We start from the raw sequence: 26,623 nt of genomic DNA, 5'->3' as shown, positions 1-26,623 counted from the left end.
TATTTTCATAAAGAAAACTACATCTGGGTTCATTATAATTGCTGTGTACGTTGATGATTTAAATATCATTGGGACTCCTGAAGAGATTCCAACAATTATAAAAACTCTAAAAGAAGAGTTTGAGATGAAAGATCTTGGAAAGACTAAGTTTTGTCTCGGCCTGCAGATCGAGCATATAAAAGGTGGGATCTTTATTCATCAAACAACATACACAAAAAGGATCTTGAAAAGATTTTATATGGATAAGTCACATCCATTAAGTACACAAATGATCGTAAGATCTTTGGATGTGGAAAAGGATCAATTCCGTCCCAAAGAAGAGAATGAAGATATCCTTGGTCCTGAAGTACCATATCTTAGTACCATTGGAGTACTAATGTATCTTGCTAATAATTCACGACCCGATATATCATTTGCTGTGAATTTACTAGCAAGATATAGTTCCTCTCCAACCAGAAGACATTGGAGTGGAATCAAACAAATCTTTCGATATCTTCATGGGACGGCTGATATGAGATTGTTTTATCCCTATGGATCCAAGTCACAACTAGTTGGCTATGCAGATGCCGGATACTTGTCTGATCCACATAAAGGGAGATCTCAAATAGGATACCTGTTTACATATGGTGGAACAGTTATATCATGGACGTCCACGAAACAGACGATTGCTGCAACATCCTCTAATCATGCCGAAATACTGGCAATTCATGAAGCTAGTCGCAAGTGTTTTTGGCTGAGGAGTCTGATCCAATACATTCTGTAATCATGTGGACTGATTGATCATAAGATAGCTCCAACTATCCTGTTTGAAGATAATGCAGCATGTATTGCTCAACTTAAAGGCGGATACATCAAATGCGATAGAACAAAGCATATTTCTCCCAAATTCTTCTTCACTCATAACCTTCAAAATCAAGGGACAATTGATGTCCAACAGATCCGTTCAAGTGACAATCTGGCAGATTTATTCACAAAGTCACTCCCGAAATCCTCCTTTGAAAGAATGGTACATGAGATTGGGATGCGCCGATTTCGAGACATTAAATAATGTCAGCAAGAGGGGGAGACTGTACTCTTTTTTCCTTGGTCAAGTTTTTTTTCCCATTGGATTTTTCTTGACAAGATTTTTAATGAGGCAGTCCCCATCACAAAGGATATTGTACTCTTTTTTCTTCACTAAGATTTTTCCCACAGGGTTTTCCTTTAGTAAGGTTTTAATGAGGCAATAATCCTAAATGAGCATCCAAGGGGGAGTGTTACAGCATGGATAGATAAGGATGAATGCTCATTTAAGGGTGGATCTAATTTCCTATGTAAGGAGCAAATTCTCATGGAAAAGTACAATTAATAAAGTTTGAATAGTTGAATTTATTTGCCTATAAAAATATGAACGAGGCAAATGAATTTTACACCGTTACAAATACTTCTCTTTCTCTTTCTCTTTACAACAATAAAATTATCTTCTCTCTTTATACATTATTAATAATTTCTCTTTATCTATCTTTATGTTACTGCATATAAATATATAAAGTATTTTATCAAGTTACTTATATTAATATTAGAGTCTTCTATTTACATTTTATTTTATATTACCTCTTCCTTATTTATTTATTTAGTTCTTTTATAACAGAATAGACATTTAGTTTATAAATTTTTCTTTTATAGTTTTTGTTTTGCCTATGACTTTTATACAATCATAATCTAGATTATTTATAACAACTATTGAAACATAAGAGTTCATTAAGCCATCTTACGATATTAATATGTATAGATACATAATTAGCTGCAGAGACAGATGTTCTTTTTCCTTAATCAATTATTGTGTTAGATTGGAGTTTTAAGTATTGAATTACTTATTAAACGGTAATGTTATATTTACAAACATTTTTCAGCTAAGTTTAATTAAGTTGACACAAGTCTAGTGAAAAAAAAAAAGACACACATATGTTATCACTTTTTTTTTTTTGTACTTTTACAGCATAAAAAATTTTGTACATAATATAAATTTATTAATATAGTATAGAAATTTTTTACACATAACACAAATATTTATACATAGTACAAAAATTTTTGCACATAATAAAAAATTTTACATATAATACATAAATTTTTGCTACAAATATATTTTGTTAGTTGAGTGATCAATATTTTGAGTATGTAGTCCTCCAAAAATAAAAGAAAAAAACAATGATGACAATAACAAAGGAGGAAGAAGAGGAAGAAGTAGTAGCAACAAGAAATAGAAGAAGCAGCAGCAACTGTGTCCGCATATGTACCAAAGATAAAAAGGGCAACTATGAGTTAGTTGAAAATTTGGTTAAAAAAAATGATTGAACGCCTAGCTTTACTGTAATAAGGTGAAAAAGTCATGCCTCCTATCGGCTCTTCAAAGCTTGAATATGATTGCTCCAAATAAATAAACAATAACAACATATACACACCTCTTAAGTTTGAATATGATTGCTCCAAATAAATAAACAATAACAACATATACACACCTCTTTCGATTATGAGGAAGGAAGACATACCAAAAAGCTATTCAATTCTCATTTATACTTTACTTCGCACATCTATCTTGAAGATGAACACACACCTTTTTCTAGTACAATGATAATCAAATTATACCAAATTTCTCTTATAATATGTTTTCTCTTCTTGCTTTACACACAACCTATATTTATCTTCTGTTTAGAGTTCTTATTCCTAGGCAAAGTGAACTATGTTTCAATGCTTGGTTTCACTTAATTACGTGCCTCTATTTAATACCGAATTCCTTTTATTTTCAAGAAAATCTTCGGACTATAAACCCCATGAAAACAAGATTTAAGATTGGGATTATGAACCTTACCCTTTCCAAAAAGAAGTCAAACTTAAAACCAAAAGAAAACCACTTTTATCTATATATGTATTTGGTAACGACATCAACGCAAAAGCATACCCTGTTTGAGAAAATTTATTCCAATTCCAAGCAGAGTTTGGAAATAAAATAAAATAAAAAAAGAAAAGAATCAAGAAAACTATAAGGTAAAATCAAGAAAAACGGCTGAATGAAGGATCATAAATTACTTAATGTTCATCAATGCTCAAGTAATACTTAATGTATCTTGTCGAAGTCTATTTAGGGGAGATTTTAACAGCAGTAACATCATCATCATCATCTGTCCAAGGTAGTAAAAGAAAGCATGTAGTAATTTAATATGGTACACACATCTACACGATAAGTTTCGTGAAGATGCAGAATTAGAAAACAAACAATAGGTACACCATAACTGAGGAGGATTAAGAAATTATGATCATGCAATAACCAAAGGTGTAGAGCCTCTTACGTTCTATTGCATAGCATGCATAGGATCATAATCAAACCTCATCAAGTTGAAGCCTCCCCTTCTAAGCGTATTCTCTTTGACCCTTGCTCTTCACCTTGGTTCCCCGTGCTCCCAACCCTGTTCTCCTTGGCCTCCATTGAACATCTTTTGTAAGGTTTGAAGCCGGTCCGACGAGTCTTGAGCTTTCCTTGTCCAAGTCCTATGGTTAGCAGTCCCTCTTCCTCATTATTCTCTATACATGGCATCATTTTCTGAATACCCTCGAAAATAGAACTGCATTTCTTGCTGTCTTGGCCTTCATCCTTGATATCTGTGGTTTGCTTGTTATCCTTGATGCTGTCCATTTCCTGATCCTTGTTTAGCAAATCGGGCGGAGGCGAAAAGCTTTGTGGCAACACCTCTCTGGCAAAGAGAGCCCGAAAGGCCAGTCGCCCCTGGTAATTAAGGTTTCATAAGAAAAAGCAACGTATGCATGCATTGTATTAAAAGAATTTCATGAAAAGAAACTGTGATACAATGTTACCTCCTCGGAGACCTCTTTCCAAGAATCAGTAAGGTTGCTAACACTTCTACTACGACGATTACTAGAGTCAATGGCTAAATTGTTAGCATCAGCTGTTTCAGGCTCTTCCTTCCCTTGCTCATCCTTCTCTAATGCATCAGTCTCCAATTCGCTGCTAGAGGTTGTGTTGGAACCACATGAGGATCGGTCAACTGGTTTTCTACCTTTTGCTTTGTTGGAATCAATGTGCTCGGATATTTCTTTGTTCAACTCTTGATCAGTAGCCTTGGACGGCGAAGCATGTAACTTGGCATCTCCACTCTCCTCAGAATCTGATGAGATATCAACTGGGGACTTAGAAGGTGACTGTTGTGCTTGTTGAGCTTCCGAGCATACAGGATCAAGTGTCTGGTCCTGCTGAGGAGGATTTTGCAGACTATTCTTCTCTTGTTCTGTCTCTGATGTTGGTATTGGTGCCGGTTCTTGTACCGGTGCTGGTGCTGGTGCTTCACCAGTATTCATTGATGGAACTGCAGGCATTGATGTTGGAGGACAAGCAAAAGCAGTATGGAGTGGAGCACACATAGGAAGCAGTCCATGGGCAGCCCACCATGCAGTTGCAGCAGCTACAGTGGCGGCTGCAATAGCCGCCACACTTGGAGGAGAGCCATTCTGTCTGGGTGGAAAACCTCCTTGAGAGCACGTAGGAGAATCTGCTGAAGCTTCTGAATTTGCACAGGGCCAGAAAGTAGCTGCAAAACTTGCGGCAGCATGTGCTGCTGGGTTTTGCAGCAAGGTAGACACAACAAGACTTGAAAATGTGGAAGACATTTGAAGAAATGATTGGTAATCGCCTTGATTATTTTGTATGAAGGGAGGGTAAGGAAGAAATGATTGATGAACAGAAGATCTCTCTGTGTTGTTTTGGCTCTCGCTCGTGTTTGATACGGTTGAATTGGTGAAAAGATTAGGTTGCCCATTAATCCCTCCTAGTGGCTGAAACATAGAATCTTGAAACACCATATCTTGGGATGGATTTGCAGTACTTGTTCTGAGTTTCCCATCAACAACGTGCACAGTAACATGTCTCGGATAATTCTGATTGCCTTGTATCCCATCTATGGTTAGTTCACAGTTAAGACCATCTGTTTTTTCATTTTGAACCAATTTCACTGTATCAGAATTCTCCAAACTGGAGTTTCCATTAGTCTGCTTCCCATCATCTATCTCCAACTTCCGATTTTCAAGTTCAATAGTAACAAAAGATTTATTTGTTCCATCTTTCGCTATTACCTCTTTCACTGAAGGTATAATCTCCCTTAAGCCGCATGAATTTTGCAGTGGCACTGACCACGATATTGAACTCTTGTTTGCTGAAGAAACCGAAGAACATGGTAACTCCTGGAGAAGAGTAAATACTTTAGAGCAGTTCTCATCCTTATTTTCTTTTACATGTGACACTTTGTCTCCATTATGTTTCTATTAAAACAAGGAACAAGATTATTTCGCTAATTGACAAAACTGAAAATAAGTGAATAAATAAACTCTGTGAATAGTGGAATATATAAAACAGGAAGTAAATATTTACCTCTGGGACAGGTTCCTTTTCCAAGTCCAGTGCTTGTTTAGCATGTGAAGATTCAAGAGAACTGAGTTTTCCATCCTTTGCTCCACTATGCAATGATGCGACACCAGCACTGGTCTTCCGAGGATAAGGATTGCTCGGTTTTCTTTTGGGTCGTGGAGGGGGGATTTCTATGTCAAGAGCTTGTCCAATTGGAACACCCTTTGCCTGGGCCTCTTTCTCCAACTGAAAAAGAAAATGTTAACGGTATTCTCAGCAAGTGAAGTCAAACTAAAATCATTTAAAGCACTATGATGTACTAGTGCATTTACTTGGTTCTTGTATGTAGAATTTCCAAAGCACTTTTTGGAAAATATTAATATCTCAAAAGCAGATAATTTCAGTTGTATTCAATTATAAAGCAGAATCAACTATATACACGGTAAATCAAGTACTGCTTTCATTAAAGCTAACAAAAGAAAACATCCAGAAATATTCACCAATTCAATGGGGGAAAATTACCAACGATTATTTATATGGATTTTTGGAATTGGAACTGGTTATGGTTTAATAAAAAGCTTCTATAACTTTTATTATTGATTCTAGACTAGAAAGATGTAGGAAGATATTGGCATTAGGTAACAAAGACAGAAATTGCAATGATGGCAGTAGTTCTATGAAACAAGAATTGTCCATCAACATTTAACACAAATTTACAGCATTCAACTCTTAACATGTGCACAACCACGGCACAGATTCTGATATGGATCAACATCAAAGACATTGATGATTCTAGCCATTAGCATAAACTATTTACTTGGATCCAACAAGTAAGGTGATCAGATTAACCATGCCCTCAAATTTCAGTTCTCAAGTTCTGCTCATTGCAAGAATTTCTACTGGGCAAGTTTGATATCAAGGTCTGTTTGAATTCCATGTTAGATAGGGCATCTTCTGTAAAGGATTCCATTTATTCTATGCATTAAAATATCATACATGTATCCGGGAAGTGTGATTGATCAAAAGGGATTCATCCTCCCTAACCAACTGTTTGGAGTTCAATTCTTACTTTGGGCATGGAAATGTTTTAACACTCCAGGCTAGTTATCCCATCCATTGAGGTGCCTAAAAGCCAATGCGGGATTAGTCACCGTGTGCGACGACGGTAAATATCCTAGTCTTGGAGCAAAAAAGATAGCGTATATGCTATCATAATAAATGAAAAAAGGGGGATGGTTTGGCCAAATAATCATAGCCAAACCATCCCCCTCATTGATCTGAGCAAATACTTTTTCCAAAAAGAGAGGATACAGAGAGACCATTTAGCTATGTACTGTCGAGTTTTGAACTACCAATAAGCATTTCCATTTAACTTACAGAACTCACTACCAAGATACATACATTTGAGTTCTCCAAATATATTTGCGTGAGGATCAATCATTATGAAGCATGGAACGGAGCAGAACTCTAGTATCTTTGGCTCTTTTGGCACTCTTTTCAAGAAGAGGTAAAACTTGAATGCTTTCAATCTTTCTGCATTCTGCAATTCTTGAGTAAACTACTTGTTATTGTTATTAACATATAATTTATTTTCCAAACATTCACTATCTGTACTCATATAGAAATCAATTGTTCTCTCACTAATCACCACCACATTGTGGAAGCTGGCAGCTTCCAAATTCTCACACTGCTCACGCATCCAAGCGCTGAGCTTCATATTTCTATTTCTAGAAAAGAGCAGATACAATGAACTCCAGAAAAAGAAAACTACCAGACTCTACTGTATCAAAGCAACCAAGCAGCTCAACTAGACATGGTTCACTGTCATACTTTCCATTTTACCAGGAACACCAGCTTTGGATCTCTTTTTCTTTTTGACAGGAGCTTGGACATTCATGCATAGTTACTAAAAATATTCACTTAGGGAGTTTCATCCTGATAAAGAAATAAGTTTACATGGAATTGAGATGAAAGTTTTACTATCATCTCCTATGCAAAGCAGTCACTTGCATAACACATGTAGTCTTGGATTAGTTCATTGAGTTTGAGCGGTTCTATTCGACCTGAGAGTTTGAGATATGGATTTGAAGAAAAATATTCCAAGTTAAAAATAACACACATTTCTTTATCATAAGCAGGCTTATATCTGCTGCGTAAATGATTCTCCTTTCATGAACCAATGACCAATTTAATTTGTCCATTGTTGTTACTTAAAGTCTCATCATTTAAAATCAACCCAGTAAGCCCTTTGACAGATGCTACCAATGTTTTCAAGAAATATAATACAAGTTTTATTTTTGAATAAGCACTATGGTTTCCAGCGCATTGAGTATATTATAACCAGAGAGAATTTAGTTAGAAACTACTATGAGATCCTAATATAGTTTGCAGTGTACCAGTTCAGTTACAGAACTATCATGAACTCTGCAAGAGAATTTTTATTGATTAAAGCAAATCAAAACTCATAGATAAATCAACATCTCAAATAAAACATAAATTCAAATAAAGTAATAAAATATTTTAAGCCAAGGTGAGAAGGTGCCCATCAACCTTTGTAAAGAACTTCTGCGCATGGCTCCTGATCTGCACGGCAGTTTTTGTTCCAATATGCTCTGCACAGCAGAAATAAAGCAGCAAAAAGGGGCAGGCCATGGGAGAAACCAAAAAAGGAGGATCCAAAATTAGAGTTAATCAAATATAGATATAATTCATGTCATTTTCTGATATGGTAGCTCATAGATACATATCTCAGATCTGCATATGAATCTGAATAAATGAACAAGAGAAAACATCTGAGTATTGACATAAACACACACTCTTACCTTCTATTCGCTGCCATGCCCGCCCATGGAGCTTCAAAGCTTCTAGAAATCGGTTATGCTCCTCCTCTGTCCATCGTTCTCTTTGCTTGGTGATTGTATAAGGTTTCCTAGTCTGCAATTGCCAGTAAACTACTCAGGGTGTGTTTGATTTACAGTTCCCCTCATTAGGCCTAACAGAAAAACATAGTTTTTTCCCCACTTCTGTTCCAACCATGATTTGAGAATTAAAGTCACTTCTAAAATACTAACATTCAATATCTTTATCATTCCTCTAACAAGGAAATCTATCAATCAATCAATAACCTAACCTTAATAACCACTTCCTCTCCAGAGGAGTACGCGTCCATCATAGGACGTGAGCAGCTAGCGCTGCTTCAGATCCTCCCTGACGAGTAGCGGATAATAGGAAAACCTCCTTCCATTATTGGTGAGACGAAACAACACAGTGAATAGTAAAGCCGTGGTGGTAGTGAAACTAATGAGGATATGATGACAAGATGACTCTATCTCTGCTGCAAAAGAAACAAAGCGAGAACAGTAGTAGGAAGGGATCCATCTCTCTATATGTATCAGCACCAATAAACCATTCATTCAATTCATTACAAGTTCTCAAATTAAAAATAATAATAATACACAGCCAAACCAGAACCAACAGAGGAAAACAACAGTTAATCAAAATTTCAAGAATCAACCGCAACAGAGAGACGCTTCTCCCAATGAATAAAAGTAAATTTCCTTAATCAGAATCCTCACCAAAACGAACTTGAGAGCGCCAAAACCTTTCAAAAGAATGCGGAAACAAGAAAGGGAAACTACTATTAGTACAGCAACCGATAAATTCAACTCACGGCAACAGCAACAAAATCTATAATCCATCTTTCACTTCATATAAATCACTATAAATATATAATAGATGAATACTTCACTATCCACTGCAAAATTTTCCAACACCTCCTGTTTGGTTGCCGAGAAAAAAATTGGAAAAAATCTTAATCCCAAAGCAACTCGAAATTCAGCTCAACAGAAACGAGCTGAGTTGAGTGAAGTGAGAGCACCCTGCCACATCCAAATCCAAAGGTAAACTTGAATCGAAGTTCGGTGATTGAATTTTGAATTTTCTCGGTAACCAAACAGAAACTAATCACAAGATTTCTCAAACAAAAAACAAAGGAAAATCGAATATTAATTTACCTCTTAAAAAAGCCATAGCAACGAAACAGCACATCGATCATGCAACTCGAGCTAGCTCACCGTCACCGGACACTCGCCGGAGGACTCATTTCTGGCTATAACGAATCGGAGATCGGAAAAGTCCAAAACGAAACCAAAAAAAATCGCAAAAAAAAAAAATATTTTGCGAAATTCGAAAATCCGAGAAGGAAAGAGAGGTTTCTCTTCAACTGAAAACAGAAACTGTATCAGAAAATGCAAAACAGAAAAACTGAAAGTGAAGCTGAAGCTGAAGCTTGCAACAGAGTGTTTAACCGCAACTTGCAATCTCAGCCACTATAATTTCTTGTGGATTTATTTTTTTTAATTTTATTTCCATTTTTTCTTCGTTATTATTTGAGGCTGCAACGCGTCAGCTTATAGGAACGTTACACGTGGCGAAAACTTACTGGCGCTTCTCACTGATGCTTACCTTTGCACTTTTTCCCAATTTTTTTCACTTTGTTTTTTTTTTTAATAATTTAATTTCGAGCCTTTTTCTCATCCACAAATTTCGTTGCTGAGGCTTCGGGTCCGTAAAAGTGTAGCCAGCTGTGACGATGGGGTCTACTGATTACGTGGCGGTATTGACCGGATGTAGCAAGTTACCGTGTGGCGTTTGTGGTATTATATTCTGCCAGCGTGGAGTGATGCACTTTGTAAACAGACACGTGGCGGTTTGTTTGTGCTTTTATTGGTGCACGTTCGATGGGTGCTTGGGGTGGACACGTGCACGCTTGGAATGTAAAATGCGATGCGAACCTGTACGGTTCTTCCTGTCCTTGAGTTCTTAATAATTAATAGACTTACTAATTTATATATAAAAAATAAAAAATAAAAAATTGAAAAAGTGCTGGTTTGAAATATTGAATAAGTATTCTTCAGTAAACCCTTGTTTAAAAGTATGAAAAAAAATTATATATAAAACAGTTTTACAGATACATCTAATAAAATAATATTATATTAATAAAAATTAATTATATTCTATATTAAATATGGATCAAAATTAAACTCTAAAAAAAATTTAAAGATTTATCAACATTATTGAACTTCTTATTACTAGAATCATAACCAATACATTTAAGACAATATTAGCCAAATACTTCTTTTTATTATTTTTTGAACAATAGCAGATGAGATAAAAAGTAAGTTTCTTTTTAATTTTGAAAATAAAAAGATTCATGACTTGTCCAATAATTTCCCTTTGGAAGAAAGCTACCATATTAATATTTTCATATATATTTGTTCTAAAGGATTAATACGTCACGTTTTTATAATAAAATTAGTGTATGTTCTTTTTTTTTTTCACTAGATAAAACATAAAAATATATAAAATTTTTTATTAAAAAATTAAACAAAAAATATATAATAATTATTACTATAAATATTTTATAAAGTTATAATTAAAAACAAAGTTTAACGATTTTAATGTTAAAAATATTAAAAATAATTAGGGATAAGTATTATTTTGATCCCTAATGTTGAGAGTCAGAATTGAAACCGTCCCAACGTAATTTTTTATTTAGAATTATCCTTAACATTTTTTTTTGTATTAAGATCGTTCTTTTTAATAAAATTTTTTATTTTATTCCTAAAATACCCCAATTTTAATAAAAAAAATTATAAAATTTTAAAAAAAATAAAAGAAAAGAACGCGTTGGGGGGGGGGAGGAGGGGAAGGATCGAAAAGGGTACACGAAGAGGGGAGGAAAAGGGTAAAAGGGAAGGGGAAGGGGAAGGGGAAGGGGGAGGGGGGACGGCACGGGCGAAACTTGGAGCTGCCGTCGCTGTCACCAAAAGAAAGAAGAAAGGAAAGAGGAGCTGCGACGGGGGAGAAGAGAAAAGGGAAAGGAGATGCGCCAGCGCTGCTAGGGCTCGTCGCCGCCATCACGTCGTCATCAGGAGACTACACCGCTGAGCCGTCGCCGCCGATTCGACCACGAGCTGCCGTTGGGGAAGCGCCGGTGGTTCTGCTTCGACTTCTGCATCTGCTTCTTCTTCTGAATATGCTTCTTCTTCTGCTTCGACTTCTGCATCTGCTTCTTCTTCTGCATCTGCTTCTTCTTCTTCTTGCTTCGGCTTTTGCTCCTTGTTTTGGTCTCTGCTTTCTGCTTCTGCTTCTACTTTTAATTTTGATTTTGATTTGTTGTTTTCTGATTTTATTGTTGTTGTGTGTTGATTTGTTGAATTTGTGTTGATTTCATTGATGTTGTTATTCTTGATGGTGGTGGTGCTGGTGGTGGAGGCAAAGGTGCTGGTGGTGGTGGAGGGTATTTTTGTCTGAAAAAAATTAAAAGGACGATTTTAATACGAAGAAAATGTTAAGGATGATTTTAAATCAAAAATTACATTGGGGACGGTTTCGATTCTGACCCTCAACGTTAGGGACCAAAACAATACTTATCCCAAATAATTAATATTTGTCTTAGGTAATTTTTGATTGGTTGATCAGGCTTTTCACTCGTTCATTTAAGTAAGTATTAGGATTCGAATTTCATCTTTTGTGTGTAGTAATCTATTGATTAGTAACAGATCCATAAATAGAGTTTTAATTCACGGTAGATTGATTCTCAACCTGTCAAGTTGAAAAATACCGTAAAAAAAATAGTATTTATTTTTAAAGTTTGTTGAGTTGGAAAATACCATAAAAAATAGTATTTATCTTTAAAGCAGATCAATTTCTCATCGATAGCAATACTTATAAATATTTGTCTTTGTTGAAATTTACCTGAGACATTTTTATTTGTTGGTATCATATTAATTCTTAAAATTAAAATAATATGATCAATGTTGTTACTTATTAAAACTTCACATTTTATGACTTGATTTATAGGCCTCCAAACTTATAAACTTTTGCTATCACAAAAGCTATTGAATTGGTTAATATTCTTTGATAATATTACTGGAACTAGGATTGGAAGTGAGTTAAGTTAGCTCATGAGCCAGGAGCTCGACTCGTTAATAGCACGATAAGCTGAACTTGTAAACTGGTGAGCCGGACTTGAACCTAAGATTGAGCTCATAAATTAAATAAGCCAAACTTGAGTTTAGATAAACTCAATTGCTTAGCTCGTAAACTGGTTTGATGATATATATATAGTTATTTAAAATTTTATATTTATTTTTTATATATAATTTTGATGTAGAACATAAATAAAAAATTTATAATTGATAGATAGACAATACATAAAATTGATCTTTTTTAATATTTAAAATATATAAGTTATAATTTATTGATATAGAATTATAGATTATGTTCCTGTTATTTGAGACAGCTCGTGAGCTTTTGATGAACCGAGTTTGAGTTTAAAAAATAGACTCGATTATTAACGAGCCGAACCGCGAGCTAAGCTCAATTTTTGTGAGTCGATTGGTCGAGTTTGAGCTTGGTCTAGCTCGGCTCGGCTCACTTCTAATTCCAACCTTAACTAGAAGACTATCGTTGATCATATTATCCTACAATATAATGTGTAAAGTAATTTTTTATTTTAAAATTAATTCTAGCTAATGAGATAAAATTAAAAGTAAATTTTTTAATTTCTTACTCAAATTTAAATTTAAATTCTGAATTGATTAACAATTTACTCTTTTTTGTAATTTTAATAATAAAAACAAAATTAGTTAAGTATAAAATATTTAGTAATTAGTTTATATAATTAATTCATTATAATCGATTGGATTTAATAAATTAAAAAATTAAAAAATATTTTTAAAAGTATGTCACGTCAGTTTTATTATTAAGTGTATTTTTTTGGGCAATTTACTTAAATCAATAAGAGTAATGTTAGGGGGCCATCAACTTTTATGATTTGTAACCATCAAATAGCCATCAATGATGGTTTTAATGGTGTGAGATTGGTTTGAAATTTCATCCAATGGCTCATTTTTCTTTGATGGTTACATACTGGTCAGAATTTAATAAAGTTGCTGGCCTCCTAGACTTTTTCAATAAATAAAGTGAAGGAAGAATTTACCTGATTGCACATCTCTAAAAATGAAGACGCAAATACATTTTTTTCATGAATTTATAGAAACCGCTGCTGACAGTAGCAGATTAGAGGAGATCATAAACCGCTACTGGCAGCCAGGTTTACGTGTATTGGGTGGTGAACAGAAACCGCTATAGGCAGCAGCGGTTTCTGTAGAAGGAGTTATGAGCATAAACCGCTACATGAGTAGCGGTTTATGTGTAATGCAGCGTGAACGTAAACCACTGGAGCGGTTTCCGTGTAATGTATTGTATGCATATGGTGTTTGGCTATGTATAAATGCCATTTTTTCACAAATAGATGGTGAATAGAGTTTTTTAACTCTAGTGCATTGCTCTGAAAAAATTAAAAAAAGTAAAAGACACAAATAGAAAACCGCTTAGTCTTTTTATCTAGTCGTCGATTGGCAGAGATAAAAAATAGAATTAAGTGTGTGTGGGATAAGATGGGTAAAGAAATTGTTTTACAAGAATATTGAATAATTATGTTGATAATAAATTTTGTGTTCCATGTTTATTGTGATATTATTTTTAAAGACAAAAAAAATAGGCTATGGATTCCTTGCTCCTACATTTTTGTAGGTTTATCATTAACCATCATAAAAATAATTACAAAATGTACCCCGTTTTTTTTTTTTTTTTTGAAAAATTGACTAATTAGATTTTGACCCCTTTAACTTTTGTTATTTATATTTTTTTCTTTTTTCTTTTAGTTTCATATTCAAAAGAAAAGAGAGGTCTGCTAGGGTTTATAGATTGGAAAACCTAACTCTGCCCTCCCCTTTCTCACCAAACCCTATCGCTATGCCCTCCAATCTCAGTTCGCTGCAGTAGCCCGGACGCAAAATTCTCTTGCCGCATCACTCAGTGAGCTCTCACATTCACCGTACTATTCTCAATTTCACTGTATCCTTTTTGTTTTCGCATGTTTGATGTTGCTTCCTGTTCGTTTAGGTTTCATCCCTGCGTCCGCCGCCACTCCCTGCTTCTGCCGCCGCCACGCAGGACTCTGCCTAAACGCTTGGAGGTTAGTTAATCATTATGCCTTTTCAATTCACAGTTGACCAGTATATTTATTTTTATGTTGATATGTGATTTTACTCTATGGTATTCCTGTGAAATTTTTTTATGAATATTCAAGTGGGTTACCACCGTCTTATGTTTCAAGTGGGTTACTCTATGGTATTGCTATTAGAGGCTGTTGTTTCTTTCTTTTTTGTGTCACGAATTTCAGCGGCTAGATGCGAATCAGAGAAACTATACGGAAATAAAGTTGCACCTTGGTAACAGCTATAACTTTAGAACTAGTGGTAATAACTCATTCCAAAGTGCTTGTTCCAAGTTGCACCCTTACTAACCACTATTGCTTTCTATTGGCATCAAAGTGCTCTTAAACTTGCAGTCTTCTATCATAGTTAATCGACAATTGGAATAAGGCAATACAGCTTAAAATTTATATATATCCAAACACACCAAGGCATTCTATCAAACAGTTAAGGTGCAATTAAGAAACAACTTTAAGATGAGAAATTGAGAATAGAGAAATGAAAAAGACAATTCAGTTTAGAATGTTATGTTACTGGGATTACCTGAGAATTTCAATAGATTCCTATGGCAAATATGAGGATCCAGAGGAGCCTGTGGGTTGGGTCTGCTACTTCACCGTCAACGAAGAGGAACGGAGGCACCAAAGCGCGACATCAGCGACGGTAACCTGGCGGCTTTGGACAAGGCAACGATAACCCAGCAACGACGAAGCTTTCACTCCGGCAACGATGGGATCTTCGAGCTCAACTGCAGCGAAGAGGAACGGGTGGAACGAAGCAGAAGGGGAAATTGCACTGCCTACTTTTTTTTGGTGGAATTGCACTGCCTACTTTTTTTTTGTTTTGTTGTGGTTTTTAGTCACTTGATAAGAATTAAACTTGTATTTTGCTGCTTCATGTTAATGCCTTCTGAATTTCGATTATTTTTTATTATCCTATGTTATGTAGGAACAAATGTGTTGAGAAAGGAAACTGGTCATTCAAACTCTGGATTGCTGTGGGGGATTAACAGTCAAGCCTTTAATATTGCTCCTTTTTATTACAAAGAGAAGTGGAACATTTACTATGAACTTTTTAGCTTTTGATTTGAGTTTATGTTTTAGTTATTAGCACATGAAAAGAAAAACCGAAGTTGTTGATGTAATGGGTTTAACTTGCTGAAGTCTGTAATGTAGAAGACTACTTAGAACTTATGTTTGATTGATGTAATTAGAATTTAGCACAGGATGTTGCTATTGTGCCCCGTTTTTGATTGGCTCGCTGTTGTATCATTTTTTTTTCCACTTTTTTGTTTTGGGTGTTTTGTTTCCCTAACATATTGTTAATATACTAGTTAAGCATGCAAATATTGTGTATGATGTAGAGAGCTAACCATTCTATTAAGGTAATCACTCAAAGCTGTAGAAGTTGTATATAATATTGTCTTGTAAATTTTTTATTTTTTGGGTGGGGTTTAGTCATGTTTTGTATTTCATGATGTCATGTAAATATATTTTTTTGGGGGTTTTGATTCATGTAAATATTGATATTTCTTTTTTTTAAATAAAGGTCCAATCCAGCTCAAGTTCTGATTTGTTTTCTTATCTTGTTATTTATGTTAGTGAAATGGAATCCATATGTTTAGATTTTGAGGGCTTCATTGTGTTTATGTCTGTTGTCACACTCACTTCCTGACTCTTCAGGAAATATAGTTTAGTAAGAAAGTCCATTAACTTTTGATTTTTTTTCTCATCTATTTTGTATCCTCATCTTAAAGCATTAGAGATTTAGAGTTGTAAATCTTGTTTTCATATGTCCGTTTTCATGAAATATATTTTTTGTAGAGTCCATTTAAATTCATTCAGATAATTGCCCAAGGCAATTTTTGATGCCCCTAAAATTAACATCATGGACAGAATCCACCTATCTCCTCTTAATGGAGGATTCCCCCATAATGAAACAGGTGTAAGAAAAATTACAAATAAAACAAAATGTTTTGAAAATTCTGTGTTTCATTGTGCGTGTTGATGATTGTTATTAATATTGCCAAAAAGCACAATTTTGGTATAGGTTTAAAAAAACCTTTATCACATTGTTCCTTACCCCCAACCTTCTACAAAAGATGTTAAGTAATGGTGAAGCGTCTTTCAGGGTTGGGGTTAGTGTCTTGGAAGAAGAAATAAGAACATTTTACTTGTAATTTTATAGCATGTTAGTTTTGACTTTTGAACAATGTAGGTCATCTTTGCATAATTGCATGTAACGTGAACATTCTTATTTATTCTCCCAAGATATAATCTGACTTTACCACAATTAAATTTATAAAATATCAATAATTGTTTAGCATGTCTACCATCAAGTCTTGGCGATTTGAATTTCCATTTTTTTTAAATCAAGCCAAGGTATACTGGTAATCAATTATTTAGTTAAAAAAATTGTATAAATTAATATATATAAAAATAATTATCAATTAATATATAAATATATAGTGGTTGAGTGAATAATTAATGTTTTGTAACCGATAATGTAAAGGGAACTAGTAATATAGAATTGTAAAACATAGAAGGATAAATTAGTGTAAATAACTTGTGAAACATAGCTTAGTATTTTGTCTTTCAAGAAAATATTAAAAATATCTAAAAAGATAACTTTTCATTCCCAAAAATGTCTTCATGCTCTGCTTCCACCTTGGTCTTATATTGCCAAGCATTTTCTTGTATTACGAGACACAAATCGTTGTACTCCTCTAAAACCAGATCCACGGCAAGTCTCATTTGTGTGGAGTCGTTAATCTGCTTAAAGCACCAACGATATAATTCTAATTAGAAGTTTGTTGGAAAAATTATTTTAAAAATACTTTCTTATAAATATGACCTGAATATTGAAGTCATCTTGTAAAGTACATTCTCTCATCCAACCGGTCACCCAAACTCCGCTATCATTCCTATGATAAAAAGCATTCAACAAATAGTTATTATATACATATAAGATATAATCTATTGAACGATTTATGATATTTAAAAAATATATATATAATATTAGACTTACGATCTATTTTTTTGAGTGGGTAGGCCAAAAGGTGTCATAGGCCAAAAAGTGGAGCAATCTACAACTTTAGACTTATCATCGGCAAAAATATGATCATCTAACATCGCTTCTAAATAAGTTGCCTGTACAAGAGTGAATTCATGACAAAAAAAGAAGAAGAGTGAATTGTAATTAATTTAAATTGACTAAGAGTACTAGTTACAACAAATGGTTATTTAATTTGTTAAGTGATTCTAGATGATTGAGTACTGGTTTAGAACAAATAATTACCACTTTAATTGCGTTCTTTTTGCGTTGCTGATGTTTTTCGACACAAGGCAGTGAATCCAATATGATTAGACGACGACTCGTAAAGTCGACAATGACCAAATACCAATGTTGTTCCTCACAGATAGGGATAAAAACCTGCGATAAACATTAAACCATTATAAACACTAAAAAAAATTTTAGTCATATTAATGGGAAACAAATTGGTCACTTGTACCCTAGCGACGTGGCTAATTTTGAGTGAAATATATGCTCCAAGGAAATCAGAGATAACCTCAGCCGGTGTGTATTTGTTGCTTAAAGCATATCGCTGCATACAAAAAAATTTGTTAAATGAAAATATGTCTTCAATTTAACAACTATTTTTGAATTGATAATTTAATTATACACTTTACTCGTGTGAGTACATAACATGGTTTAGTCTAGAAAAAAGAACTTTCTTATAAATTAGTATATCCACTCAAACTATTAGACAGAAAAAATTAACTAATAATTTAAAGATATTATAGGGATAACTTTACTGCAAAATGTTCAGGCATGAACCAGCAAATTGGATCTTCATTCCTACGTCGAAATACATGTGTCATCATAAGTGCCACCAGATTTATAACCTACAATATATTAAAATTATATGTAAAACATGTTTATATGTAAATAGAGGCTTAAAAATATAATTACAAGAAATTGTATAACATGCATTGACCTCTATACTTACTCATGATTCGACACATCTCTCCGGCACAAGACATCTAAATATACTTCTATAACCTTTTTCATCTGAGATTACCAACTCTTCAGAACTGCCAAAATCATAAAGTGATTAGTTGGGAGAATCATAGAATTTCTACACCATTACATTATACACATAATCATTAACCACACGTACGGATCTAACGTTTCCGAAAAAATATAGGCTGCAACAGCGGCTTGAGAATCGGTTAACATCATCGAAGCAGTAGGTTCAAATGCAATAAGTGTCCACCACTGCTCATAAAAAAAATAGTTTCAAGGTAACAATAAAAAATAAGGAAAAAAGAAAAAAAGAAACGAAAGAAGAAAAAAATTAGGGTTACCTTTGGCAATACAGCTCCTACTCTAACATGTGGTTGTCCATTAGGTAAAGTTGAAGCTTCACGAGTAATATCCAAGTGGAATAACTTCTTGGGTTGAATTGGCATGATACCAGTAAGATCACTAGTTTTTGTACTTTCCGAAGAATGCATAACTACAGTAGGATCCAACATCGAACTACTATTTGTGGAAGTTTTCTGTTGTGCCATGATCAAATCAATTTTTTGGTGTAGAACATGAATGACCGATTCTAAATTTTTTATTCTTTTTGTTATATCGTTAAACATACTCTTGAATTGCGTATTTTTTATTGGAGCCATCTTCTACTACTCACTCAGATAGTATTTTGTCTTGTACGGTACCATATAACCCCTTAAGATGAATATATAGCGAATTCGGTTATATTAAGAGAATGATGCGATTGCTTTCAAGTGCGCGATTGTACTTATAATGCAAGAAACGTAGGGGCAAAAATATAAAAATTAACATCACAATCACAAGTAGTTCGGATTCTGGAACTAACAAGTTTATCACAATAAAAATTGTATATGAAGTCTCAACAACAGCAGCACACGCTGGAATTATAGTGCTTGCAGCATACTCGTTAGCAGTTAATGGTTGCTGACCCCAAAACAATGCAGCATCCTGCAATATGTGATTAACCAGGGGGTAAATATTGCCACTTTTGACTTGTCATTGAAATAAAAATTTATTACAAAGCCTAGGTCTTAGACTTGGGCTTTCCATTTTTCTGACATCATGATCTGCAACCCAAGATTCCAGCACAACTACTTCAAAAACAAGGTTGCATTGATACACTGCTAAAAATACTAGTGTTATAGAATAGAGTCATGTTCCATTAAAGTTTACTAGTAAGTTTTTTAATTTTTATATAATAGCTTTTTCCAAGCTCTTTTGTTATTGAAAAATTAATCTAAAAGAAATGGGGAAAATGTTTAAACCTTAAGGGATAAATTACTATAATATTTAAATTGAATATTCTCATCCCTCTAATATTTTTGTGAATAAAAAGCATAAAATAATGAAATTTTGTTTTAGCTAAATTTTAGTTTATTCTATTAGCCTCCACAACTTTAACAAGGTGTTTAAAAACAGCACCGAAACCTTATCACAAATTTAAGTCTAGAAATAAATTTACTATTTTATATAGACTGTCAAACTAGAAGTACCAGATATGATATCATATATGCTAGTATAACCCATCAAAACTGAAAGTCAAAGACATACTACAACAGCAACAAATGTCTATGATAGAATACTCAAGAACAAACCTAACATGAAATAACTAAACATACTAAGGTAACAACTTCTGCATCCAATTCCATAACTCCCCCCCCCCCCTAAAATGTCATCTAGTAGTTTTGTGAATAGTCAAAGCTCAACGGCTGTTGACCAAACGAAGCCTGCAATACAGATACAAATCCTTATGAGATGAATCATGATACAAAATTAATAAAAGTATATATTGTGAAAATATAAAAGAGAAAACAAGATTCCTTAACACTTGGCAGGGAAGCAGGATTCAATCAAAGTGAAGTAGTGCATTATCATGAAAATCACAGATTTTGAAGATAAGCACAACTGTTTGGGATGGAAAGATGTCAATACATCACACAATTTGAATAAACGACACAAGAAGTTGGATAATCAAAATGGCCTGAAGTCCAAATCTTTGAGTGGTATGTTATCAAAGAAGTCTATCCAAAAACGACACAATTACCATGCATGAGAACATTGCAAATTGCAAACCCAACAAGCTAATTTAAACAACCAAGAGCCAATTAAACCTATGATCTTTACTTTTTCCCTCCTTTTTTAAAGAAGATTCAATTTATTTCTAACATGTATCGGTATTTTAAAGCTAGTACAGAAACATTTGTGTAAACCAAGTAATTGAATTGAGTAAATTAAACTGTGGCTTACCTGGAAAACAGCATGCCTAAATTGGTCATATGAATGTGCATTCATCATTGCAGCACTTGGCCATTGTACATAGGCAACATCCCTAGCTGTCTGATTTAATCTATCAAATAATAGCTCATTCATTTACTAGAAAACACAAAATCCAGCAGCAAACCACCCAACGCCTGTTACTTTTAAGTCATCTGCTTACAAGATGATAAAGTTTTGATCCAAGAAAACATCATTTCAGCTACTCAATCTAAAATTCAAAGAAAATCAGTAACAGCAAAAAGTACCCCATGTACCTTAGCCAGAAGGCAAAGAATCGGTTAACATTGTTGCACATATATATACACACACTAGAAAGCAAATCAAAATCAAGTTCCATTTATTTTGACAGATCATCGGGGATATGATCTCCACATATATCAACCAAGATACCTTTTTCTTTTTTCATTTCTATGATGGAATAAAAAAGCAAATGCTTCACATTTCTATGATGCCATAACAAGAGTACAAACCTCAACCTTTAGTTATAAACACGAACAACATCAACCATCACAAAAGCTGAATTCGAATAAGATTAAATATTACAAAAATAAATTAAAAATTACACCAATCCCAAATCAACTAAAAATTAGAGGATACCAGAAACTTAAAGCATTAACCATACCTTATTACAGCACTTCATTGCTACTGTAGGAAGCACTCTCATCATATACATATAATATCAGCAATATAATATCATTAGTACTAGCTAATAAGCAGCAAATAAAACTTTGTCATACCTCATTCGTAAAGATACTTACTAATGAGTCATCTTCAATGTTCATGTGGTCATCCAAGTTATTATCAAATGTGTCATTTCCAAGGCCTTCAAAGCTGCATATGCATCACCGGGTAATTGGCGCCTCTGCTTTGCTATTTTATTATACATGTCCCTTTGCGTGAAAGAGAGATACTCGTAGCCACCTGCCTGATTTGCTAATGCCCGATATATCTGCCCAACACTAATCCCACCCTTTTTCATGTTAACCATGTGGCCAATATCAGCATCGGACATGAATCTATGCCCAGGGAGCAATCCAGTCAACCGAGGATCCAGAAGCGGATGATTGTGTTCATCAGAAAAATAAGAAATAAACCAACGACCGCTAGGTGCATCTACACGAATCTCCATCATTGCACTGCAGCCACACCTTGTCTCGGGTGTAGGTTTTCTCTTAAGGTTTCCGATGCCGTAATTATTTGGCGGTCTAAATCCTTCACGATGACATACAAAATTCTTCAACTTAAGTGCGCCCGCACGACTCTTCCTAGTCCTGTTCTTCCGAGCACTAAAGCCTCTTGTCCTTGCATATCTATTGTAGAACTCAAATGCAATGTCGACATCAGAAAAGTGAAAATGACATACATCTTCATCTCTGATGTTCCAAAATTCAATCATCCCAATGTCTTCAAGTGAGTCAATGTTATACCCTTCATCGAAGCCGTGATAATCGAACATTGGTTCCACATTTGTGTCGTCCTCATCCATATAATCCACGTCAATTTCCTCATGTTTTTCTTCCTCCTGCTCATATTGATCATATGATGTATGCTCGCTATTAACCCCTTCGTGAGAAAATTCTTGACCCATAACTTCCTAAACACCAAAACATAGGCCTTCTGAAATATATTTACACCCTTCCACCACCTTCTGAATTTGACAAAGAATGTTCCTCTGTCACTTTGCTATATCATTTAATGGGAAAATGAATTAGAGAACATACTAAAAATTAACACTCCAAAATGCCTAAGTTGCTAGGTTAGGGCACGTGGATGCACTTTGTCTCTTATACCCTCCCTCACATAAAAAAGCCTTTAGGCTTGAAATGCAGACAATACCTAGCTGAAATTTAACTATTAATAAGAATAATAATTACACCTATTATTCACTTGTTCTCTATCATGCATTCTAACTAATGAACTATCAAATATCCCACTCCAATTTCTAGATATGTTTTCCCCATAGTAACTTCACATGTCATCTAGAAAGAACCAGTGCAAAAAAAAAAAAAAACATTGCAAAAGGGTCATGATACAAGTGATAAACTAATAGTTTATGCTATCCGAGAAATAGTTCTTCGATCAGTCATTTGCACTTGTATGGTGATCAATTGAATGTTTCCTTCAAAACTATCAACTAAAAACATATTTAATAACAGAAGTTAAACATCATTAATACGTTATCAGCTATCAGTCAAACCAGCAGCCAGTAAAGGACATATTATTTTTAGAATAGAACAATTAAGAATGTGATGATCTTAAATATCTAAACTCTACTTGCAAATAATTAGAAAATTATTGCCATACATGCACATAATGACATAAATACAGCTATGCATATGCATAAAGGTAATATATTACCTTAACCGAAATAGCCTCCTGAAGCTTCTTGTAGAAATATGTATTAAAAAAATTATACTTGGATAACGATCTATTTGCCAAAGATGCTTGCTGCTTCAAATATCTAGCAAAGTGAAAATATCATAAGTAGAGATATTAAAAGCTAACATCATACTGCAGTGTGGTTCAAGTTTTCAGCTAGAGTCATCCAAAAGGTCAAAAACAGCACATTGGTTTACGAATCAAAGCGATAGTAATGACAGGTAGAAAACTCCAGTAGGAAAAACTAGTGGAGCAATATCAAATTTCTTGGTGTTATATTTGGCTAAGCATAGCCACACACACACACACACACACACACACACACAAGGTCAAAAAACAGCACATTGGTTTAGGAATCAAAGCAATAGTAATGACAGGCAGACAACTCTGGTAGGAAAAACTAGTGGAGCAATATCAAATTTCTGGGTATTATATTTGCCTACACACACAGACAGACAACTGAACTTAAAGACTAAATAGTTTCAGTAGTAAAAAGAACTATAATTTATCCTATCAAATATGCAACGATTTTGCTCTATGACAGGATATTGGAAGTTATCGATATTGAAATAAAAGATAAGTAACTTAAGGATGGTTGGCAGCCTAGAAGAACAGTAACATCAACATTTATAGAAATAAGTAATAAATAACATCAAATTTGTTTTGAGACAAGCATCCAAATCAATAAAAGGGTAAAATATTATCTTCTAAACTGTGCCATTAGTCATAATAAGTTAATAGCCACTGGCTAAGCATTAGTTTGTCTTGAGAAAGGAGTTCTAACATGCCTGAAAAGGATAAAATCAACCAAATGTGTATGCAGCAATTATTTTTAATAAATATTAATAAACCTCAACAAAAATATAAACATAACATTATCCATCTATAAAACATTGCAGGAAAAAGCCAAGAATGAAGAACAAAGATTGCCTGATGTCTTCACATATCCATAATAAAAGACAACCAGAAGCGTTACCCTAACCCATGGCAAGGTTGCATAAAATCAATGATAAACATTTAAAGATTACTACCATCATTGGAGTTAAAGAATGTATCTCTATCTAACAGTTTAAATTTTTGAGACATAATTTTAGAGCCTCTATCACCAAATAAGATCTCATGAAGGAGCTTTTTAATCAATTATGTTCCTCTATTCAAATATACCTTCAAGGAGAAATAGTTCACATCAAGAAGGCATGCACAGGCAACTATATTGCTAGAAGCAACAAGAAACTTCTAAAACCAATGCTAACCATAATGATGATTATTCAACCATCTCTGTTTCATCATATTATACTAAATGTATTACCAAACACATTTTTTTTAGTGTTTCTGGTGTTTTAGTGAAGGACCCTTTTATTCATGAAAAGGCAAGCCTTTCTATTCTAAAACAAAGAGATTAAAAAATAAAATATTAAAATTCACTTCAAAGATGATAAATATTGAAGAAAATCTAGTATAGTCACTGCTACTCGAACTTGGATTCATTGTCCTCTCCCTTTTACCTCTTAAATGCATGTATGTGAAGATCATGTTCTGGTTTCTACTTCTTGTCCATCCTTAATCTGCTATTGAAGTAAAGTAGTTGTTTTATTTTCTTAAGCTCCAACTATTTAACAGAACATAGTAAATGTCTTACAGTCATCTATCTTCCTAATGTAGGGATAACTTATTTATCTCCTGAATTTTTATTTTACTGAAAATTTCATGCATTTAAGATAAATGGCACATTTAAGAACGGAGTAATTTTATGTTTTTCCTTAAAATTTTCATAGAAAAGGAAATAAGTCAAATAAATATAAAATGAAACCTTAAAGGAATAGGTCACAAAGACAGAGGTTGAGGAAGAAGGACAAAGATCAGAGTCGCTGGTGAAGAACAGGGACAGAGAGGCAACAAAAATCAGTGAAATGGTGGACCCGAGTGTTGCGGTGCGGCGGATACGGCAGCAGAACCGTGTTGCGGTGGAGGTGGCGGAACCGTGTTGCGGCAGCGAGGATCAGAGAAAGAGCGAGACTGCGGATGGAGAGGATCAGTGAGTGAAAGAGGGACAAAAACCCTAGTAGAGCAAGCACGGTGCAGGATTGAACGAGTAACCAAGGAGGGAGAGAAAGAGAGAATGACGACGGTGATTGAAAGAGGATTTGCTAGATTTTTTTTCTCCCTTCTTTGAATTTCTCTTCTTTGAATCTGGAATCAAAAGGAAAAGGAGAACAAATACCTAATACAAATAAATTGAGGGGTCAAAATCTAATTAGTCAATTTTTTTAAAAAAAAAAACGGGGTATATTTTGTAATTATTTTTATGATGGTTAATGATAAACCTACAAAAATGTAGGAGCAAGGAATCCATGGCCAAAAAAATATTTTATTTCATTAAAAAAAAATATACAATTTTAAATTCAAAATATAAAAAAATCTCAAATTTCACAATACAAAAATATAGGGAGTACGTACTTTTTGGGATGCAAAAAAAAATCTGAGTAAGAATAAAATAAAAATTGACATTAAGAAGTAAAAATTGTAAGTAAGAATTTATAGATTTTAACTGATGTAAGCTATTTTACAATTTTTACTTCCTAACGTCGATTTCTATTTTATTCTTACAATTTGAGTTTTTTTTATATTTTGAATTTTAAATTCTATATTTTCTTTTTAATGAAATAAAATTTTTTCACCTTTAAAAATAATATCACAATAAATATGGAACACAAAATTCACTATCAACATAAATTATTCAATATTCTTGTAAAACAATTTTTTTACCCACCTTATCCCACATACACACAACTCTATTTTTTTTATATCTGCCAATCGACTACCAAATAAAAAGACTAAACAGTTTTCTATTCATAAATTTCACCAGTGTCTTTTGCTTTTCTTAATTTTCTCAGAGCAATACACTAGAGTTAAAAAACTCTCTTCACCATCTATTTGTGAAAAATGGCATTCCACTACTATGCCTTGAATGGATATACATAGACAAGCTCCATATTCATACAATACATTACACGTAAACCGCTACTGCTTCCAACCATTTACATTACACATAAACCGCTACGCTACGTAGCGGTTTATGCCCAGACCTCCTTTTACAGAAAACCGCTTATGTTCTCCTCTAATCCGTGCTAGAGTGCCAATAGCGATTTTTATAAATTCATAAAAAAATGTATTTGCGTCTTTGTTTTTTAAAATGTGCAATCAGGTAAATTCTTCCTTCACTTTATTTATTTAAGTAAATTGTATATTTTTTTTCTAAAGTCAGATAATTTTATTCATAAAATGAAAAAAATATATAGTTATTTATATATGGGACAAATAAAAAAAATAAAAAACTTTTAATACTCTATTATAGAGATAACATCATATAATAATATAATAAGTATAAAATTTGAATTTTAATAATATATAATAAATAATAGATATATAACGAGGGATAGAATTTTTT

At 33.7% G+C, this 26,623-nt stretch overlaps 3 protein-coding genes across 35 annotated transcripts; all 3 read right to left on the bottom strand.

Moving 5' to 3' along the window:
• Nucleotides 1-3,044: 3,044 nt before the first annotated feature.
• LOC112726613 (protein LATE ELONGATED HYPOCOTYL) lies at nt 3,045-9,840 on the bottom strand. Of its 22 annotated transcripts, none has more exons than XM_025776071.3 (9): nt 9,406-9,771; nt 9,136-9,270; nt 8,968-8,993; nt 8,523-8,726; nt 8,215-8,326; nt 7,943-8,004; nt 5,417-5,638; nt 3,850-5,307; nt 3,045-3,760 (listed from the first exon to the last, which is right to left on the bottom strand). In XM_025776071.3, the coding sequence occupies exons 4-9, from the start codon at nt 8,562-8,564 to the stop codon at nt 3,368-3,370; spliced, it is 2,289 nt and encodes a 762-aa protein (XP_025631856.1). In that variant the 5' UTR covers nt 8,565-8,726; nt 8,968-8,993; nt 9,136-9,270; nt 9,406-9,771; the 3' UTR covers nt 3,045-3,367. The 22 variants fall into 22 exon arrangements, with proteins under 22 accessions (XP_025631856.1, XP_072066241.1, XP_025631860.1 ...); XM_072210140.1 differs by having other exon boundaries at nt 3,850-5,229; XM_025776075.3 differs by having other exon boundaries at nt 8,523-8,723.
• A 7,145-nt stretch (nt 9,841-16,985) lies between these two features.
• On the bottom strand, nt 16,986-20,889 carry LOC112729121 (uncharacterized). The gene is made up of 11 exons (XM_025779479.2): nt 20,767-20,889; nt 19,321-19,467; nt 18,825-19,019; nt 18,638-18,735; nt 18,539-18,551; nt 18,273-18,362; nt 17,969-18,061; nt 17,755-17,889; nt 17,485-17,606; nt 17,311-17,380; nt 16,986-17,228 (listed from the first exon to the last, which is right to left on the bottom strand). Exons 1-11 carry the CDS (start codon nt 20,887-20,889, stop codon nt 17,073-17,075), a joined length of 1,242 nt encoding a protein of 413 aa, XP_025635264.2. The 3' UTR covers nt 16,986-17,072.
• On the bottom strand, nt 20,223-25,373 carry LOC112726611 (protein FAR1-RELATED SEQUENCE 11). Of its 12 annotated transcripts, none has more exons than XR_003165324.2 (6): nt 24,986-25,373; nt 23,155-23,257; nt 21,555-22,479; nt 21,419-21,455; nt 20,767-20,866; nt 20,223-20,246 (listed from the first exon to the last, which is right to left on the bottom strand). XR_003165324.2 is itself a non-coding variant. In XM_072210134.1 (5 exons), exon 4 carries the CDS (start codon nt 22,382-22,384, stop codon nt 21,575-21,577), a length of 810 nt encoding a protein of 269 aa, XP_072066235.1. In that variant the 5' UTR covers nt 22,385-22,479; nt 23,155-23,257; nt 24,681-24,740; nt 24,986-25,367; the 3' UTR covers nt 21,172-21,441; nt 21,555-21,574. The 12 variants fall into 12 exon arrangements, 8 of the variants coding, with proteins under 8 accessions (XP_072066235.1, XP_072066231.1, XP_072066232.1 ...); XR_011869011.1 differs by having other exon boundaries at nt 20,228-20,246; nt 21,419-21,441; XR_003165325.2 differs by having other exon boundaries at nt 20,229-20,246; nt 21,419-21,441; nt 21,534-22,479.
• Nucleotides 25,374-26,623: the final 1,250 nt, after the last annotated feature.

This window comes from Arachis hypogaea, chromosome 12, assembly GCF_003086295.3.
Source record: "Arachis hypogaea cultivar Tifrunner chromosome 12, arahy.Tifrunner.gnm2.J5K5, whole genome shotgun sequence".
NCBI lineage: Eukaryota > Viridiplantae > Streptophyta > Magnoliopsida > Fabales > Fabaceae > Arachis > Arachis hypogaea.
This window is presented reverse-complemented; position numbering and strand designations above follow the sequence as displayed.